Source organism: Physeter macrocephalus, chromosome 17 (assembly GCF_002837175.3).
Source record: "Physeter macrocephalus isolate SW-GA chromosome 17, ASM283717v5, whole genome shotgun sequence".
In the NCBI taxonomy this organism is placed as follows: domain Eukaryota; kingdom Metazoa; phylum Chordata; class Mammalia; order Artiodactyla; family Physeteridae; genus Physeter; species Physeter macrocephalus.
This window is the reverse complement of record NC_041230.1, coordinates 27,375,654-27,396,442: the sequence shown is the minus strand read 5'-3', so window position 1 is coordinate 27,396,442 and position 20,789 is coordinate 27,375,654. Positions and strand designations below refer to the sequence as shown.

The 20,789-nt window shown below is 38.6% G+C and overlaps 1 protein-coding gene across 6 annotated transcripts in view; it reads right to left on the bottom strand.

Annotated features, from left to right (window-relative positions):
- Positions 1 to 20,789, bottom strand: part of LPCAT2 (lysophosphatidylcholine acyltransferase 2) — a 63,610-nt gene that overhangs the window by 17,977 nt on the left and 24,844 nt on the right. For 5 of the 6 annotated variants that reach the window (XM_028477687.2, XM_024124899.3, XM_007110271.4 and 2 more), the window contains exons 9-11: positions 17,834 to 17,916; positions 15,137 to 15,262; positions 13,622 to 13,775 (exon numbers count right to left, since the gene is read on the bottom strand). In XM_028477687.2, the coding sequence (XP_028333488.1) occupies positions 13,622 to 13,775; positions 15,137 to 15,262; positions 17,834 to 17,916 (363 nt within the window). Of the gene's footprint in view, positions 1 to 8,081; positions 8,252 to 13,621; positions 13,776 to 15,136; positions 15,263 to 17,833; positions 17,917 to 20,789 lie in introns of those variants that run through there. The other variant, XM_028477690.2, reaches the window with a different exon arrangement.

The window sequence follows — 20,789 nt, the reverse complement described above, 5'->3', positions numbered from 1 at the left end:
CTTTCCAGTTATTCTCCTCTCCCAAGGGTAACTAACCATTGTCCTGACATCTAACACCACAGATTCATTTTTGTACCTTAAATAAATGGAATCATACAGCATATACTTTTTTGTATCTTGTTTTTAAATTTTTAATTAAAAAATTTTAAAATTGTGGTAAAAATACATGTAATGTGCAATTTACCATTTTAACCATCTTTTAAAAAATATTTATTTATTTATTTGGTTGCACTGAGTCTTAGTTGCGGCAGGTGGCTCCCTAGTTGGGCTCCTTAGTTGTGGCACATGGGCTCTTTAGTTGCGGCTCATGGGCTCCTTAGTTGCGGCTCATGGGCTCCTCAGTTGTGGCAGGTGAACTCTTAGTTGCGGCATGCATGTGGGATCTAGTTCCCTGACCAGGGATCGAACCCGGGCCCCCTGCACAGGGAGCGCAGAGTCTTAACCACTGCGCCACCAGGGAAGTCCCCCATTTTAACCATTTTTAAGTGTACAGTTCAGTGACATTAAGTACATTTACACTGTTGTGCAACCATCACCACCATCCATCTCCAGAAATTTTTTCTTCTTGCAAAACTGAGACTCTGTCCCCATCAAATATTCCTTCCTCCCCTTAGGCCCTGGCAACCACCATTCTACTTCATGTCTGTATGAATTTAACTGTTTTAGATATCTCATATAGATGGAATCATACAGTATTTATCCTTTTGTGACTGGCTAATTTCACTTAGCATAATGTCTTCAAGGTTCATCCATGTTGTAGTATGTGTCAGAATTATTTCCTTTTTAAAGCTAAGTAATCTTCCATTGTATGTATATAACATTTTTTTTATCCATTCGTCCTTTGGTGGATGCTTGGGTTGCTTCCAACTTTTGGCTTTTGTGAATAATGCTGCTACGAATATGGGGGTACAAATATTTCTTCAAGTTCCTACTTTCAGATCTTTTGGTTATATACCCAGAAGCAGAATTGCTGGATCAAATGGTAATTCTGTTTTTAATTTTTTAAAGAACAACCATACTATTTTCCACAGTGGCTATACTATTTTACATTCCCACCAACAGTGTGCAAGGGTTCCAATTTCTCCACAGCCTTGCCAACACTTGTTATTTTCTGGGTGGTTTTTTTGTTTGTTTGTTTGTTTTTTGATAATAGCCATCCTAATGGGTGTGACAGGATATCTTATAGGGGTTTTAATTTGCATTTCCCTAATGATTAGTGATGTTGAGCATCTTTTCATATACCTGTTGGTCACTTGTATGTCAAGAAATGTTTATTCAAGCCCTTTGCCCATTTTTGGATTGGGTTGTTTGTTTTTTTTGTTGTTATTTTGTAGCTCCTTCTACATTCTGGATATTAACCCCTCATCAGTTATATGATTGGCAAATATTTTCTTCCATTCCATGAGTTGCCTCTCCACTCTGTTGTGCACTCTTCAATGCACAAAAGTTTTAAATTTTGATGTAGTCCAATTTATCTAATTTTTCTTTTATTGCTTGTGCTTTTGGTGTCATATCCAAAAAAATCAACAAGAAATCCACTGTCACAAAGCTTTTCTCCTATGTTTTTGTCTAACACAAAACATAATAGTTTTAGCTCTTATGCTTAGGTCTTTGACCCATTTTGAGTTAATTTTTATATATGGCATAAGGTAAGAGTCCACTTCATTCTTCTGCATGTGGTTATCCAGTTTTCTCAGCACCATTTGTTGAAAAGACTGTTCTTTCTCCATTGAATGGCCTTGGCACCCTTATCGAAAATCATTTGTATGCACACACACAGGTTTATTTCTGGGGTCTCTATTCTATTCCATTGGTTCATATGTCTGTCTTTATGCCAGTACCACACTATTTGGATTACTGTAGCTTTGTAGTAAGTTTTGAAATCAGGAAGTGTAAGACTTCCAAGTTTGTTCTTTTGCAAGACTATTTTGTCTATTCAGCATCCCTTGAGATTCCATATGAATTTTAGGATGGATTTTCTGACTTCTGTAAAAAAAATGTTGTCGGGATTTTGATACGGATTGCACGGACTCTGTAGACCACTTTGGGTAGTATTGACTTCTTAACAATATTAAGAATTCCAATCCATGAACAGAGGATGTCTTTCCATTTATTTGCATCTTTTTAAATTTCTTTGAACAACACTTTGTAGTTTCCAGTGTACAAGTCTTCTACCTCCTTGGTTGTTTATTCCTATTTTATTCTTTTTAATGCTGCTGTAAATAGAGTAGCTTTCTTAATTTCTTTTTCAGATTGTTTATTGTTAGTGTATAGAAACACAACTAAGTTTTTTTTTTTTAATAAATTTATTTATTTTTGGCTGCATTGGGTCTTCGTTGCAGTGCACAGGCTTCTCACTGCAGTGGCTTCTCTTGTTGCGGAGCACGGGCTCTAAGTACACGGGCTTCAGTAGTTGTGGCATGCGGGCTCTAGAGTGCAGGGTCAGTAATTGCATCGCATGGGCTTAGTTGCTCCACGGCATGTGGGATCTTCTCGGACCAGGGATCGAACCTGTATCCCCTGCATTGGTAGGCAGATTCTTTTATTTATTTATTTATTTATTTATGGCTGTGTTGGGTCTTCGATGTTGTGCACGGGCTTTCTCTAGTTGTGGTGATCAGGGGCTACTCTTTGTTGTGGTGCATGGGTTTCTCATTGTGGTGGCTTCTCTTGTTGTGGAGCATGGGCTCTAGGCTCGTGGGCTTCAGTAGTTGTGGCATGCGGGCTTCAGTAGTTGTGGCTTGCGGACTCTAGAGCGTAGGCTCAGTAGTTGTGGCGCACGGACTTAGTTGCTCTGCGGCATGTGGGATCTTCCCGGACCAGGGATCGAACCCGTGTCCCCTGCTTTGGCAGGCGGATTCTTAACCACTGTGCCACCAGGGAAGTCCCCACAACTAAGTTTTGTGTGTGGATTTGTATCCTGCAACTCTGCTGAATTAGTTTATTAGTTCTAACAATTGTGTGTGTGTGTGTGTGTGTGTGTGTGTTGTCTGCAGGATTTTTTTACATATAAGATCATGTATTCTGTGAGCAGAGATAATTTTTCTTCTTCCTTTCCAGTTCATATTCCTTTCATTTCTTTTCTTGCCTGTTTGGCTAGGGTTTCCAGTACTATGCTGAATAGGAGTAGTGAAAGCAGGCATCCTTTTGTGTTCCTAATCTTAGAGGAAAGGTTTTCAGGCTCAAACCATTGAGTATGATGTTGGCTCTGGGCTTTTCATATATGGTTTTTATTATGTTGAGGTACTTTTCTTATATTCCTAGTTTGTTAAGTGTTTTTATCTGAAAGGGTGTTGAATTTTGTCAAATGCTTTTTCTGGATCGATTGAGGTAACTGTGATTTTTCCCCCTTCATTCTGTTAATGTGGTTTATTACATTGATTGATTTTCATATGTTGAACCACCCTTGCGTTCAAGGAATAAATCCCACTTAGTCATGATGTAAAATCATCTTTATGTGCTGTTGAATTCTGTTTGCTAGTATTTTGTTCAGAATTGTTGCATCAGTATTCATATGGGGGACTTCCCTGGTGGTGCAGTAGTTAAGAATCTGCCTTCCACTGCAAGGGAGATGGGTTTGATCCCTGGTCAGAGAACTAGATCCCACATGCATGCCACAACTAAGGAGCCCATGAGCCGCAACTAAGGAGCACATGTGCTGCAATTAAGTAGCACACGTGCTGCAACTAAAGGAACTGGAGAGCCGCAAGTAAGGAGCCCGCCTGCTGCAACTAAGACCAAAATAAATAAATAAAATAAAATAAACAATTCATATAGGACATTGGTCTGTAGTTTTCTTTTCATGTACTGTTGACACTTGAACAATACGGGTTTGAACTATGTGCCTCCATTTCTACTAGGATTTTATTCAATAAATACATACTACAGTACTACACTTGAGCTTGGTTGAATCTGTGGATGCAGAATCATGGATACAAAGGGCCGACTATAAAGTTATATGGAGATTTTCGACTGCACGGGGGTTGGTTCCCCTAACCCCTGTGTTGTTCAAGGGTCAACTGTATTATCTTTTTCTGACCTTGGTATCAGGATAATGTTGGCCTCATAGAATGAGTTGGGAAGTATTCCCTCCTCTTCAATTTTTGGGAAGAGTTTGAGAAGGATTAGTGTTAACTCTTCTTTAAACATTCGGTAGAATTCACTAGTGAAGCCATCTGGTCCTGGGATTTTCTTTGTTGGGAGGTTTTTAAAAAATTACTCATTCAATCTCCTTACTAGTTAGGTCTGTTCATATTTTCTGTTTCTTCATGATTCAGTCCTGGTAGGTTGTACATTTCTAGGAATTTGTCCATTACATCTAGGTTAACCAATTTGTTGGCATACAGTTGCTCATAGTACTGTTTTATAATACTTTTTATTTCTGTAAATTTGGTAGTACTGTCCTCTCTTTTCTTTGCTCAAAATTACATTTGTGAGATTTTATATTTTTAATAAGTATCTTCAGAAGTCAGTCTATGACAGATAGTCCCAGATAATACTTTGAGAAACCTCATCCTTGATACTAGATAGAGTCAGGGTACAAGCCCTTCAGCAGTCTTTGGAAGTTCTATTGGTAAACTCAGGGAAAAGTGGCCAGGACATAACTAAATCCTTATATCACTCAGCATTTTGGACCTTAATTTCAATCTGCAAACTGATGATAATAGTATCTCCCCTGCCTACTTCATAATGATTCAATTTCTTTTATTATGTTTCAGGACTTGGACTCAATGTTTAGGAGAGAAAGATGAAAATATCAGGACTGCTGTCCTCAAGGATCAAAGAGACCCACAGAAAACTAGGTGTTGTAACTATAACCTGAGGTCTATTTTCACATTTCTACTATTAATACTAAACTATTACATTTGTATATAATATTCTTTGGTATATCGATTTCATAGAATTTCCCTGAAAGACATAAAAGCATTTGAAATAAGGAAAGAAAAACTCAGAGAAGTTAAGCAACTTATAAAAGGTCACACAGCTAATATATTGTACAGGATTATCAAACCAATATGGGTGCCCAAAAGGGGAACAATAAGTTCTGCTGAGGAAAGGAAAGGAGAATATTTACCTACAGAAGAGGTAATGTGTAGGCCTGACTATAGGCTAAGTCAGAGTTCTCCAAAAAGACAAAATATATATATATATATATATATATAAAGGGGTGGTGTAGTGAAAAGATAGAGGAACTAAAGCATGTGTGGTATTCAAGAGATAATGAGTGGTCCAGTGTGATGAGAGTTTACTGCTGAGAATGATGGGAGATAAAGGCAACTCAATAGAATAGAATGAAATTGGAAAGGACTCTGAACTGCCATGTGACAGAGTCTATCTCACAGGTTACTCTGGAAACTACTAAGGCTCAAATATGAAGTCAAAAGGAGATTAAACGTAAAATTACTTAATAAACTGTACAATTCTAGAATTAAATAATGATTATTCTAGCTCTTATTAGGGAGGGAATAGTAGCTGGGAGACACTGCTCTGTGTAGGACATGAGAGCAATGTCTCCTGCCACACTTAGTGGTTTATAGAAAACTCTCCATCAACACAGTGACTTCAATAACTGGTCTCATGGGCACCGTGAAATGGTCTCTGTAAACACCAAAGGCCAAATGTCTTCCTTTATCACACTGAAGAAGCACCACAAAAGGACTTTCTTCCCTTTAGGGGATCACAAGGGGCCATCTGGCCTCAGACAGATTTAAATCCATTCATATAAGCTTCTGAGGAAATTACATGGGCTTTGTTTTTATAATATTGCAAATTAACTTGACAGCATCCATTGTCATATAAAATGTGCCTCCTTATGACCATCTGAAGTGTTTTTCGCTGAAGTTTAAATCCAATTCCTCTCATTTATTTTCTGCTAAGATGGAAAGCATTTGGCTAACAGTTTCTCATAAGCCATCATAGAATAAAAGACTGTTATTAGATTAACAAGACTTTTCCTCTCTGGACTATTTAATCCCCTAAGGCTATTTATTAGAACATTAATAGGAACTTTGGTTGCTGTCTGGGGGAACTCTACTGTGCAGCTCTGGAGAAAAAGAGTAGGGGAAGAGGCCATATTTAATGGAAAATTTAACCTCAATTTGAGGGGGAAGAGTTATTGAACTTAAAAAGTTAACAGTGACACACGAATGCTACTAGCAACACTATTCATAATAGTTCCAAAGTAGAAACAACCTAAATATCAACTAACAGGTGAATGAATAAACAAAATGTGATAAATTCATGTAATGGAGTACTATTTGGCAATAAAAAGGGATGAATTACTGATACAGGCAACGACATGGATGGAACTCAAAAACTTACAATAAGTGATAAAAGCCAGACATGATACTGTATATCGTAAGATTCCATTATATGAAATGTCCAGAAAAGGCAAATCTATACAAGTCTCTATTCCAGTCTTCATTCTAGACCAGGTCTAGAACAACGCAGGAGGACTTAACTATAGTGGTTGCCTAGGGTTGGGAGATAGGTAGGTGACAGGAATTAACAGTTAATGACACAAGGAATCATAATGGGGTGATGGAAAATCTCTAAAACTGATTTATGGTGCTGGTTGCACAACTTGGTAAATTTACTAAAAAAAATCATTGAACTGTATGCTTGAAATGGCTGAATGCTATGATATGTAAAATATGCCTCAAGAAAGTTATTTTTAAAAAGTCCAGAGATGGTTTGTAGTAAAAAGAATACTGAACTAGGAGTTCCCAGTGCTGCAACTAACCAGCTCTGTAGCCTTGAGCATGCAACTTCCTCTTTTGGGCTGGAAGCTTCCTGAGAAATGAGGAAGATGGGCAATTTGACACTAAACATCCTTTCAGCTCTAGAATTCTGTGAGTCTAGATCTTCATGTGCCATGAAGTGGTGAGTGCAGCTTCGTTCTTACCTTGCATTCAGTTTCCTTCTCGTGCCCAAGTAGTTTTATGTTATATATGACTGTAATTTAATCTTTTTCTTGGGTCTGGTTCTACAACTTTTAAAGACATACTTACATACCCTTATCCTCACTTTGACGTATTGTCTGGTTTTCAAAAGTATTCCGGTAACCTATCAAATATGTTGCTCCTCCAGACAGAACTCCAAGGTGGGGGGACTGAAGCGGGTCTTGAATAACACAGGACACACAGCTCCCACTTTCAGTGAGGGCTCTCTGTCAAGTGGGGCTTTCACCTAACTGCAACATGATCTGGACCAGACCTTCCTAATTTATTGATGAGAATGTCACGTTGGATGAAATCAAAAACCTTTCTAGAGTCCATATAGATAATATCTATTTCTTCTTCTTTATCATCTTGGACTGTCACTGTCATAGGAGGAAATTAAATTGGTCTGACACAATTTGCTCCTTACAAAGCCCTGTTCTTTACCTCTTTATGCTCTTGGAGGAGGCCATTGCTCACTTGTTCCAATAAAAAATTGAGCTTTAATCAATGCCCTCTCCTTTCTGTTTCCTCTAAGTGTCTCCTAGGTAGACTTGCATTGAGAAGCCAAAAAGAAAGCATACAATTCTCATGCTTAAAAGGATATTTCTAGTGTAAGAACACTCAGGGAGGGAAAATATTATGCTGAACTACACGGGGGAGTTAAGTCACCCTGAGAATTGAAGAAGGAAATGGTCAGACATATAGGCCATCAAACTTTCAGGATGACTGGTACAACTGGATAGGAATGTTAATCTAGCCCACTCAGAAAGTTATAGCCTTCTTCTGTTAATTATATCATATGAGCTTTAGATTTCATATAACAAATCCTGATTAATTGAGATTGGAATCAAGATGAGTTCTTTTTTTTTTTTTTTTTTTTTTTTTTGCTGTATGCGGGCCTCTCACTGTTGTGGCCTCTCCCGTTGCGGAGCACAGGCTCCGGACGCGCAGGCTCAGCGGTCATGGCTCACGGGCCCAGCCGCTCCGCGGCATGTGGGATCTTCCCGGACTGAGGCACGAACCCGTGTCCCCTGCATCGGCAAGCGGACTCTCAACCACTGCGCCACCAGGGAAGCCCAAGATGAGCTCTTTTCACATGAGCTACGAAATACTACAGTACACATCAAACCCGAACTGGAAATTTAAAGGATAGAAGAAAGGGGAAAAGGGGGGTGGAGGAGGGATACATTAGGAGCTTGGGATTAACAGATACACACTACTAGATATAAAGTAGATAAACAATGAGGTCCTAGTGTGTAGTACAGGGAAAAATATTCAATATCTTGTAATAACCTGTAATGGAAAAGAATCTGAAAAAGAATATATAAATATAACTGAATCACTTTGCTGTACACCAGAAACTGACACAACATTGTAAATCAGCTATACTTCAATTTTAAAAAAAGGATAGAAGACTTCACTGTTGCAACTATTCACCTCTGGCACTGTATTATGAAAGCAGCCATAGACAGTACATAAACAAATGGGCATGGTTGTGTCCCAATAAAGCTTTATTTACAAAATAGGCGTCAGACTGGATCTGGTCTATCAGCTGTAGTTTGCTGACTGTCACCTGCTATATTTCCTAAACTGATGAAAATAAAGCATGCTGGTAAAGTTTAAGGACTTATTGAAGGATTGCAGTCAGGGCTTATAGCCACCATCGTTCCACATCTGATTTAAAAGGGGTCACTCTGAATCTTTATTCTCACCAAATCTGTCTACTTCTTATTGACATCCTCCCCATTTCTAACTAGTGGTATATCATTCATCTTCACAGATGAGAGAGACTGATTTCTAATCACTCAGCTATAGTCTGGCATGAGCTCACTCTCTTTTTACCAAAACCATTATGCACACAACAGACCACAGGCTAAGAAAATTTAGATAGATGGTTACTATTTCCATTCTCTAAAAAATGTGAAAACTGTCCTGATTTTTCCCATTTCGGCCTTCTAACTGGTACTTAGTTCTTCTGGCATTACTATGTCCTTTGTTTAAATATTAGAACAGGAAAGTGTGTGTATACTTTAGCACTTTGACAATCCAGCATTTTTGGCTATTCTGGAGATCTTTTATTACTGTTTTGCATTGTGTGGAATGAATGCGTTTCTTTATCTGAGTTCTTCCTGTCTGCCCTGTTCTTGGCATTAGTTCAAGTGTTAAATCATGAGCAAATAATGAGCATATAATAACAAGCATCCTTGCTTGCCCTTCCCTGTTAGAGAAGGTAGGGTGCTGTATTATGCAGATTTTCATGCTGAGAGTTAGGACAGGGCACTTATGTGGCTTAAGGGACTGAAAATAAACAGAGAAATCTTTCTGAGTGGGGTGGATTAACTTTTCTATTCAGTTGTACAAATTATACTGAAAGTTTAGGACCAAATGTCCCACAAAGTCAAAAACATTTACAATCCGGCTCTTTGCTGAAAAAAGTCTGCTGACCCCTGAAATATAGCTTTAACACCAGCGAATATACATACCATTATGGTGATGTGTGCCAGATGGAACATGACCCTGAATGTATCATGAGATGTAGTGTAGATGAGATGACTTGCCACTAGTAAGAGGTAAGAGGCAGATAACATGGTATACTGTCAAACTAGCAACAAAGATGACATGTGTGCTGCAATATTTGAGGACTTTGTCTCATAGGTATGTAAGATACTGCTGGCAGGGCAGCACACAGCTCTGCTCAATAACACAGCGTTGAAGAATGAATGAAATAAGGTGATGCTGTGTAGATATTCTTATAACTGTAAAAATGACTGTGTTATAATTATTTCTGATTTAGCCAGTGTTGTTTCTCAGTCCCGTTAAGTGTATTTAAATGCCTTCAAGAGTGTTGGCAAAAAAATCTAGTCTTGAAAACTGAATTATGAATATAAAAAATGTTGAGAAGCCACTGTTTTAAACTACTGTCTCAGCTCTCAACTCTAACTCATGTGGACTTTTGACTAATCCCAATCAGCCTCTGATTCAGAGAGTTTAGTGTACATTTGGGAAAATAAAGAAGCTGAATGAAACCTAAAGATGAAAAGGGTCTTCTTTTCCTTTTTTTCAGAGATGAGACCTCTCCACAAAAAACTATCCTAAAGCAATGAGCCACGCTATGCTTTGGATCATGAATGCCACATTTCTGTTGGACCTTGAAATCATCTGCCATCGCATATCTGACAATCTAAAAGAACACATCAGATTGTCAGAAGAAACTGAATAGACAGCACTTTTTTTTTTTTTAGGACAGATTGAGACGAAAACCATTATGAAGTTTTTGCAGACTTGCCAGGAATGTATGTTGGAAGAAGGAGTAAGGGAACATGGAGAGATATACAGATCTCTCCCCTTCCCCAAAATACCAACCACAATTGCACCAGACTTGGGGAGAGATTGAGAGAAGAAAAGAAGGAAGGGGAAAAGGAGAATAAAGTGGGAAAGACACATGGGAGGAGCCCTCTGCCCTGCAAAAATTTATAGCTACTGAAATGGAAGAGCAAGAGGAACACCCCACCCTCTCTCTTTCCCACCCTTCTTCCTCCCCCACCCCTCATAAGTATTGAGTTTAGCAAGATAAGCTACCCAGAGAGAAATAAACTATGACATTGCTGAACTTCTTTGTCTTTTCCGTGGAACATTTCCCAGCTAAAGCCCTCCAAGAGAGCATGGAAGTGGCGATGTGCACAGGGCGTGGCAACAATTGCATAATTCAGCTTCTCAAAACAAAGCAAATCTTCACAGGCACAGACATGCAGGTATGTTAAAAACAAAAAAAGGAAAGCGAGAAAGACAGAGAGACAAAGAGAAGAGAAAAGGAAGAGGTAAAGAAAGGTCAAATGCATTGGTTGTTAATTCTCCAGATTATTTTCTCTACCTTCCAGTATGTTGGAGATCAAAAGTGTTTTAAAGACCAACTCATGGTCTATATCTAAAGCTAAGTCTATACACTATACAAAGAAGTGAAGAAAACTTACAGTTATAATTGATACGTGAGCCGATTGAAGCAGTCCATGCAGAAGAGTGATTGACCACACTGGCCACAAAGGCTCACCAGTCTCCAAACTGCTTGGAGCTAATTGTATTCTTTCGTTCAGAGTGAGTCAATCTGGCTAACTAGGGCTTATTGTACTCCTTGGTTTACACTCCCTTCCCCACTCCCAAATCTTCCCACATATCCCAGTGCTATAGAAACAATGGGGCCACTGGCAGGTATCATCAGTCATCAAAAGACAGAACTGGTGTCAAAGCAATCCTGTTATTGCTGTTATGACAGTTTGACACCTGAAAGACAGGGCAACTTCTATGGTGACTATTTTTAATCTTGATTAAAAATCCTGATGAGCATAAAGTCTATGATGTGCTTTAAACTTCCCTCTTGGTCCCTGTTTCATGTCACTTCCCATTTCCCCATCTCCTGTCCTTATTTGTATGTCCCTGCCATATTCCTTCCTGTCACCAAGTTCATATTTATAGAAACTTTATTTAAAATTGCTTGCATGGTTTCCAGAGCCATACTGAAAAATGCTATACAAATCTCATAGAAATACTAGTAACAGTACAAGTGAAAAGTGCCTCTATTTTCCCAACTTGTACTGTTACATCCCATAATTTACATCTCCTTTTCCCTAAATCTTCATTACACTTTATAGTAGCACCATTGCAGTGACACATTACCATTTCACGGACAAGGAAAAAATATTTGTATGCTGCAACAAGCACAGAAGAGAGGCTTGTGCACTCCATACGGAAGAAGGCTGCTTACCTGCATCATGTTAAAGAATAGTTCATCTAAGGGGCTTCCCTGGTGGCGCAGTGGTTAAGAATCCACCTGCCAAAGCAGGGGACACAGGTTCGAGCCCTGGTCCGGGAAGATCCCACATGCCGCGGAGCAACTAAGCCCGTGAGCCACAACTACTGAGCCCGCTTGCCACAACTACTGAAGCCCGCGTGCCTAGAGCCCATGCTCCGCAACAAAGAGAAGCCACCACAATGAGAAGCCTGCGCACCGCAACGAAGAGGAGTCCCCGCTCGTCGCAACTAGAGAAAGCCCGCGCCCAGCAACGAAGACCCAACGCAGCCAAAATTAAAATAAATTTAAAAAAAAGAATAGTTCATCTAAGAGAATAAGCCACAGAATAAATCATTAGGAATGTTAGTGACCTCTGGGTAAGAAGAAAAAGAAAAGCTCTGTCCTGGTTTCTGTCAGCAGGCTATAATTTCTTTGCAAAATATCTTTTCCCAGTTGTTGATAGAGACCTGGGACTTCTGGTCCCAGCCAGGATGGAATGAGCCCAGTTTAGCCTATCTCTCCTACTCACTACAATTAGAAATTCTGATCGAAATACAAAAAGCACTACCTCTGGATAAAATACCATGGCGGGAGGAACTTGAAAAACAACCAGATAGGCCTGAAGGCAGCAGGATGAAATTATTAAATGGTTGAAAGGGAAGAACTCTATACAGAATTCCATATTTGTACAACAAAAATATCCCTCAGGAATGAATGTGAAATAAAAAAGATCACAATCCTAAGTATTTACCCAACCCTGAGTATTTATCCAAGTAAAAGGAAAACCTATATTCACTCAAAAACCTATACACGAACGCTTAGAACAGTTATATTCATAATTGTCCCAAGTTGGAAACAAACCAAATGTTCCTCAATTGGGGAATGGATACACCAAGTATGGTACATCCACACAATGGAATACCACTCAGCAATAAAAGGAGACAAATTACAGATATATGCAATAACGTGGCTGAATCTCAGATGCGTTATGCTGAGTGAAAGAAGCTGGACTCAAAAGGATATACTAAATGATTCCATTTGTATGGCATCTGGAAAAGGCAAACCTATAGGGATGGAGTGATTGCCAGTGGTTAAAGGTGAGGGAAGGGCTTAACTATAAAAGCCTAGCTACAGGGAATTTTTTTTTTTTTTGCAATTGTATTTCTTGAATGTGGTGGTAGTTACATGCCTCTTTGCATTTGTTAGAACTCACAAAACTGTAACCAAAAAAGTGAACTTTACTGTCAACTTTATATATTAAAAAACAAATTACAAAGAGAGAACTTGAAATCTTGATGCACTTTTCCTAAGGAAACTTTGCCATTTCAATTATCTAACTCCATGTACGTACATATTCGTAAGCAGAAAACTGAATCCCCAGTATAAGGACAAACAGTCAAGCTTTAACTGAAAACTTTGTTATAAATAAACTAAAATCGATTTGGTCTTTGGACGTTTTGGGGGAAGTCTAGAAACCTTCAGGATAGAATAGTACCACCCGTGTCATCAATGTATGATTTTGACATAAATATTAAAATTCTTGCTAGTTATGTAAACTTTTCCAACTCCATACACAAATATGGGTATATGGTCACAATATTTATTTCTGACCTGGTGTTTAAAATAAATAGACACTATCGTAACTGTTGCCACACACACACACACACACACACACACAGTTATTATTATATTACTATTATTATTACTACTACTACTACTGCTACTACTACTATTAAGCTGAAAAACAAAATCATGCAAGTAAACTATGGGCTCAGCCTTGCTTCTTCTAACACTGACCTAGCAAGTTTTTCTAATGCCTGCCATACTGATTTATACCCTGTGGGGACTCGCGAAATAAAAATATTTGCGTGTTACAGATTAAACTTTAACCTACCCTGTCAAAGAGTGCAAAAAGTTGTCTCAAGACATCTGAAACAGGCAGCTTCAAATACTCTGCAAATTCTTCAATTCCGATTCTTCCTCCTTTAGAGGAACTTGCGATAGTGGCATATTCATCCAAATGCTTACGAATCCCATCCCAATCTAATCTAAACAAAGAGTTATGAAGATGTGTTATTAGTGTTTTACAATCCACATGGACATTTTGTGAGCGTTGTTTTATTCATCTGTCTGAGGGAAAAATATATTCAGTGTTACATTTGAAAAGGAGAAGAAAACGAATATTTTAAGGCACATTTTGAACATGGATACAGACTTCTAATTTTTTAAAGGATATTAGCATAACTGTAATTATCCCAAATATCTGAGGGAAAGAAAAGTAACTGGGAAAAGGAGCAATGTGGTAAGATAATAAATGACTCATGAGAAGAAAAAAAGAACTCACATTTTAATCTAAATATTACTTAGTAAGTCAACAGTACTTACTGAGTTGTTAAAAAAAAAATACAATTCTTGCTTTCAAGCTTTCCGGATGATAATGAACTCACATTTCACAAAATGTTGTGATGGGGGATTCATTAGACTTCGTACACTTCCTCCAATATTAGTTATAAAACACTTTAAAAAGCACTGGAAAATATACTGTAGCTTACATCACATCCTGTAGAATTAAACAGGTGACTTAACATATACTTCTACATCCAATTTCAGTGCCTATCTAATTTTTTCAAATCTATTGGAATATTGTAAAAATATAACATCAAAACATTGCTATCTAGAAGATATAAATAATGTTTGCTACATCAGTTATCAAAAATATTTTTTAATATTGAACTTTAATACAGTAACTTGTTCTGCAGCTCCCTCCTAGGGAGGATGCCAAGGTCTACTGAGTTAATAAATTCTGCAGATCCCTGTCAGGGCTGAAAACAATGAACTGTAATCAGAGAGGGATGTGGGAGTTACACCTTCATACCAGGAAGTTCAAAGGGAATGTTCTAAATGGTTTAAACCAGATCATAAAAATCACAATTTTTTTTTTTTGCCTTTAAAAAAAAATTAGGTGCCCAGAAGGAGAAGGCTGATCTAGGGAAATATTTAAAATTCAATGATGGTCCGAATTGCTGCTCTACAAGTCAATTCCTATTTCACATGAGGAGTTCTGACCACCTCGTGCCAGTACCATATAATTATGTCATCTTTCTTATAAGAAGGTGGCAGGACCAACTACTCAGCTGTTTCCGGTTAGGGAGGCAGATCTGCGCTGACCCGTGTTTACTATCTCATTCTCCTCTCATGACCAACGCACATATTTCTGAGTTAGCTGTTCTTGAAAAAAACAAAACTAGATGAACTAAATGGGAGATAAATTCACATCCCTGGCTTTCTTAATAAACACCATGTAGGTTCTAGAGTTTCATCATTAATGAAACCAGAGAAAATAAACATACAGGATTTCAGATCTCTTGGACACCTTTAGGAAAGTGTGGTAATTTTAAAATATGCTTACTTCAACTTCCGGCTGATTTTGGTAAATTCCACCAACCCAGCTTCCATAGGCAGTGTTAGCTGTCCTGCTGAAATCATCAATCTGCAATCTTCATAGGTGTGATCTGTTACTGGAATTCTCAGAGCTCTAAAGTATTAAAAAGCAAACAGATTCAACTTTTTTAAAAAGGTGATGGTTTTTCATTAGGCCTGAATTGGTCAACAAACGACAGTAAATGGAAAAGTATTTACTACTTTTTGAACCAGTGGCTTTGGCTTATAATTGCCAAAGAGACATATTTCTCTACTTCACATTGTGGCCTGAGTTAATCTCCTTATGTCTGTGTGCTTCTGCCAGCTAGTCATTTTTGTTCTGTGTTTTGACTACAGCGATAACAGTAGTTGAGTTCAGTCTATGGAAAATAATGAGAAGACTTAGGTTCAAGTCCTATGGAGTCTTTTACCAGCTGGCACTTAACCTAAGCCTCACTTTTCTCATCTGCACATAGGAATAATCACTTCCTCCACAGGGTTATTTTAAGGACCAACTAAGAATGCCTGTGGAAGTGCCATTTAAACAGATAAATGGCACCTATACATATTATAAGTGAACGGTCTATCCATATCGCTAGTCATCTGCGTCTTTCCATCTTTTAAGACTGAAGATCACCTTCTTGCTACATAGCAATCTTCAAAAAATACTAACGAGGACTGATTATAAGATCATATTTCTTCCAAACCTAAACACCCTCCATCCTCAAAGGAGTGCACAACACTGACTACCTCCCTCCTGCTCAGAGATCTACTAATAGTGAAACGGATGTGGAAAAAATACATATTAACAAGAACTTGAAAAAACACTTGAGTGACAAGAAGAAAATCTGTGCTGTACATAAAATAATTTCCTGCAGATCCCTCTTGGCTAAATTTTATTCACACAAATTCAGTGACAATCATAAAATTATGTCATCAACTGTTATTTGATTTCGTTGAATCATGGCTAAGAACATTCAATTTTCAATGAATGCAATACGAATAAACATTTTTTTCCTATCTGCCACTAAGCTGTTTTTGTTTAATGACTATTTGGGTGTAAGAATATATAAGGAAAATAAAAATTAAAAACACTTCAGGAATTATAAGAGTAAATAGTAGAACAAAACAGTTAAGAGCTTGGGCTTTGGTAATAGGAAGTGTGGATTTGAATCCCAGCCCCAGAGACTCTCACTACCTCAGAGCCTCCATTTCCTCACTTGCCTCAGAGCTGCTGTGAAGATTATGTTAGGTAACACAAGCAAATGGCCTAGCACAGGAGTCGGTAAATATTTATTAGTGGTCGACCACCACTACTTACCTCGGCTTTGCTCTTTACCATTTTCAAATGCTTTTAACGTATACTTTCCTACTTGACTCTCATAATAATCAAAACTATGAGAAAAGCCAGGCAAGGATTAGAATTCCCACTTTACACATGAGGAAAGGAGCCTTGGAGGGGACTTATCCAAGGCTGTACAGCTAACTGAGGTCTTTCTTACTCTTTATCCAAGGCCCTTCTACCTCCACGCCTCCAAATCCAGGAAAAGGCTGCTTAAACAAATCTTTCCTCTGTTTTTAAGCAGGTTTTGGGAAGTCAAAATAGCTGATGTAAATTCTCTCAGTTCCTAATACTTATCTTCCTTCCTAAATTTTGGACATAAGCTAGTATGAAAACATAATGGAAGAGGGAAGAAAACAATATCAAAGCAAATTTTGTAGCTGCTCTAGAAACTAGGTAAATCAAGTACATGTAGGGACACATAGTAACAAAAGTTTTTCAGCCAAACACTTAAACCTTTATTCTTTTTTGAAAATAAAGTTAGTCTCCTGTGAAATATTAATATATGTAATATACATACAATATATATAATCTTGCTTATAATGCCAAATTCAGCTATGAAGCTAAATTCAGAGTTCTCATTGCATTTTTACTAAGAGAATAAATACTGCTGGCTTATTAGCTCCAAACCTACCGTTGGGCATGATTGAGGAAGGTGGTGCTTGGGGAGAGGGTGCACACCTGGAGGGCTCTGAGGCTGCCTGGGTGGTGGGGATAGTATAACACACTCTTTCATTACAGGAGGAGAGGTGATTTATCTAATCAGGATAGTGGCCAGTTAAAACTCCCTTAAGTGCAGGAAAATACTTGCCTTATGTTTTGCAGTTTCTAAATCCTAAATTTACAGCCATCCCCTTAATGAGGGAGAATTTCCCCCTTTTCTATGCATCTATTGCATTCCCTTGCAAACTTTCTCCTCTTTGGTGCTGTAATCATTAATGCCTTTGAAACATGTGGCCTTGGCAGCTATATGGAGGCTGAGGGGATAGAAGGTGGGTCACAGCAGGAACCACTCAGACCATCATTAGCTTTGTCTGACGGCGACTGGCCAGCTTGGGAGAATTCACCCTTTGGAGGTCACTGGCTGGTTTCTCCTGGTTCATGTACCCTCCCTGTTCCCCTTCTGGCAAAGCTACGTCTCTATTAGTTTGGGGTTACGTCAGGGAAAATATTTATAGATTGTCTTACCGACTGCATTCCTAGGCATATGATTTTTCCTTACCAAAATGAGTTGGGGAATGAGGCCCTCAGACAGAAAAAAACAAAGACTTCAAACAATGTTAAATGCCATTTACCAATAATTTTAAAACTATTTACTGATCATAATCACATATAGATACTTACTCTGCCATTAAATTCCGGACTCTACTGGCAAAAAGGACAGGATCGCTTTTTTCTTCATCATTTGGTATTTGAACAGGCATAAACTGAAAGGCAAATATACCTTTCCATTACAATTGTGAGGCCTAAGACTTTAAATGCTAAATTAATTTATAAGCTGTCATTATATGAAATCCCCTGCCTTTCTAGCACACGGGTTATAGGATAGAATGTAAAGAGCACTGTGCTTGGACTCAAGAGATCTGAATCCAAGCTCTGGGTCTTTCTGTGTGTTAACTAGTATGACCTTTAACTTTTCTGAACTGTCTCCTCAACTCTGAAAGGAGGGCTATGACCACCCACGTCCCTGGTTGTGGTGAGGATGAAATGAACCAATGTCTGGAATTCTGGAAGTTGTAAAGCTGAAACTACTCAGATCTTACTCTCAAAGCTGCATTTTCTCCCATCTTCCCTCTGTGTGAAAATGTTATTAGTGGTAGTATTTTGTTTTTTGTGGTTTATCTTCTCTATCCATTCCTATATCAGCCATACTTTTATCACTTGATCAAGCTTTATGTTTTATCATTTTTCCGCTTGTTTTTGAACCCTTATATTGGCTTTCTGCCGTGTTTTGCTTTATCATTTTAAATTTTACTCTTTTTTCTCCACTTGATGTTCTGTGATACCTCATTTGTACTATTCTTGTTTTTAATTATAGTTTCCTAACACTAACAAGCTTTCAGTGCTATATTAAAGTCATTGTACATTTTTTGAGCACCTACTATATACCAGGCAAGATGAACAGGACCGTAATTCCCACTCTAAAGAAGATCCATATTTTAACAGGATAATCTGACACAACACACACTAGCTATCATTACCCCTAATGATAGGGCTTAAAAGCTTAATTAACTTACTTAAAGTTATATGGGTCACATGACTAGGATTCAGCTCAAGGCCTGTCAGACTTTAAAACCCTTGTTTTCCCCATGAAACCATCCTTCCTGGAGTATGAGCGCAAGAGATAGGAAACGATTAATTTGGTCGGGGGTCAGTGGCCATGGCTCACGGGCCCAGCCGCTCCGCGGCATGTGGGATCTTCCCGGACCGGGGCACGAACCCGTGTCCCCTGCATCGGCAGGTGGACTCTCAACCACTGCCACCAGGGAAGCCCCAACCAAAGAGGTTTTATAGAAGAGCTAATACTTGATCTTGACTTTCTGAGGATAAACATGATCTTGCCAATTCCTACTGTTTATTAACTGAACCAGGCACCATGCTAGGTGTTTTATATGCATTATTTCACTTTACTAATCCTCCTAATTCTAGTCATAAGGAATTGGGGTTCACAAAGATTAAATGACTTGCTCAAGATTTCATGGCTCATTTCCATTCAACAAATACTGCTTAAGCACACTGTTATATGCCAGGCACCACACTAAGCCTTGAAGACATGACAAGGAAGTTCTGCCCTCAAGGAGCTCTTCATGCAGTGGGGAATAAATGTACGATTACAGCGAGCCAAGTCCACCAATAAGGGCTACCATCCTTCAAGAACCTACTGTGTACTGGGTACTTTATATAAGGGGTTTTATGTGCTGAACTCTTTCAACAATTTCTTGAGGCAAATTCTACCATTTCCCTTTGATAGGTAAAGAATGTGGCTCCAAGAGGTTAAACAATATAGCTAAGCCACACACAAATGGCAGGGTCACAATTTGAAAGAAAAGTAAATATCTGTATAAATAACACCACTTTCAGACTCACATGGACCTGTTTTCAAGCTTGTTAACCATGTTTAAGAAGCCTATGGGCAATAGTGACTCAGAGATGAAGTTTAAGCAAGGGAGTGGAATGACCCGGTCCAAGTTTTTGAGCAGTAACTTTGGTGGCAGGGAGTGGATAACCAAAGAGGAAGAGGCTCGGAGCAGGGAGAACCCCTGGAGGCAACCACAATCACTCTGTGAGCGATGGTAAGACCATGAACAGAGGGAGGGAGGGAGGGTGTACAGGCCAGCATGGACCCAACTGGCATTTTTAGGATAAAATGGACAGAAATCATAGGATAATGTGCTATTTGTTATTTTACTTCTCACATTTATTTTATTAACATCCTCTCCAAGAGGACAGTGGCATGCTGCGGAGACAACACTAGGCCTGGATTGATGCCTTGGCTCTGCTGTGCGATCCTGGAAAAGTCATTTAGCCTTTATAGGCCTCAATTCCCTCTCTTGTCAAAGGAAAATGTTTGAGTAGATGCCGTCTAAGGTCCTTTCCAACTGGACTTCTAAGTCTATCTTTTCGCTTAGTATCCAGTCATTCTTTAAGATGGAAAAATAAACTAAGCCACCAGAGGTCCCCACATCACATATATCCAGAGCAATGAAAAATCTTTGCAAATAAATATTTCTAAAAATTCCCTCCATCCTGTTCTAGTAAGATCTCTTATAGTTGCTTAGGATGAAATCCAAGGAAGAAAACTATGTTAAAATCAATGTTCATAAAAACCTAACAAAATAATACAATCAATTAAAGTTTTAAATTGCCATATAATTCTTCATTAAAAAAAGCTAAATGCTCATTTATAATACACTTGATTGGTAGGTCATAAAAGTTCACACTGAAAACCCTAAAAAATAAATTGCTGTTACACTGTTAACCAAACACAATACAATGAACTATGGGTTTGGTTCCTTTTAGTGCAGGGAATATTTTCCATAAAATGACTTTTAATAACCCTCATATTGGCATGGAATTTTATTCTTGAGGAAAATAACTCCCCTGAGAGTTCAAAATAGTTAAAAGCCTGGATTTGATACTCACTGGTCTTGGAGGCCCCCATGCCTCCTGAGAAGCAATTCAATGGAAATTCTAATAAAAAGTCATCTCGGGCTTCCCTGGTGGCGCAGTGGTTGCGCGTCCGCCTGCCAATGCAGGGGAACTGGGTTCGCGCCCCGGTCTGGGAGGAGCCCACATGCCG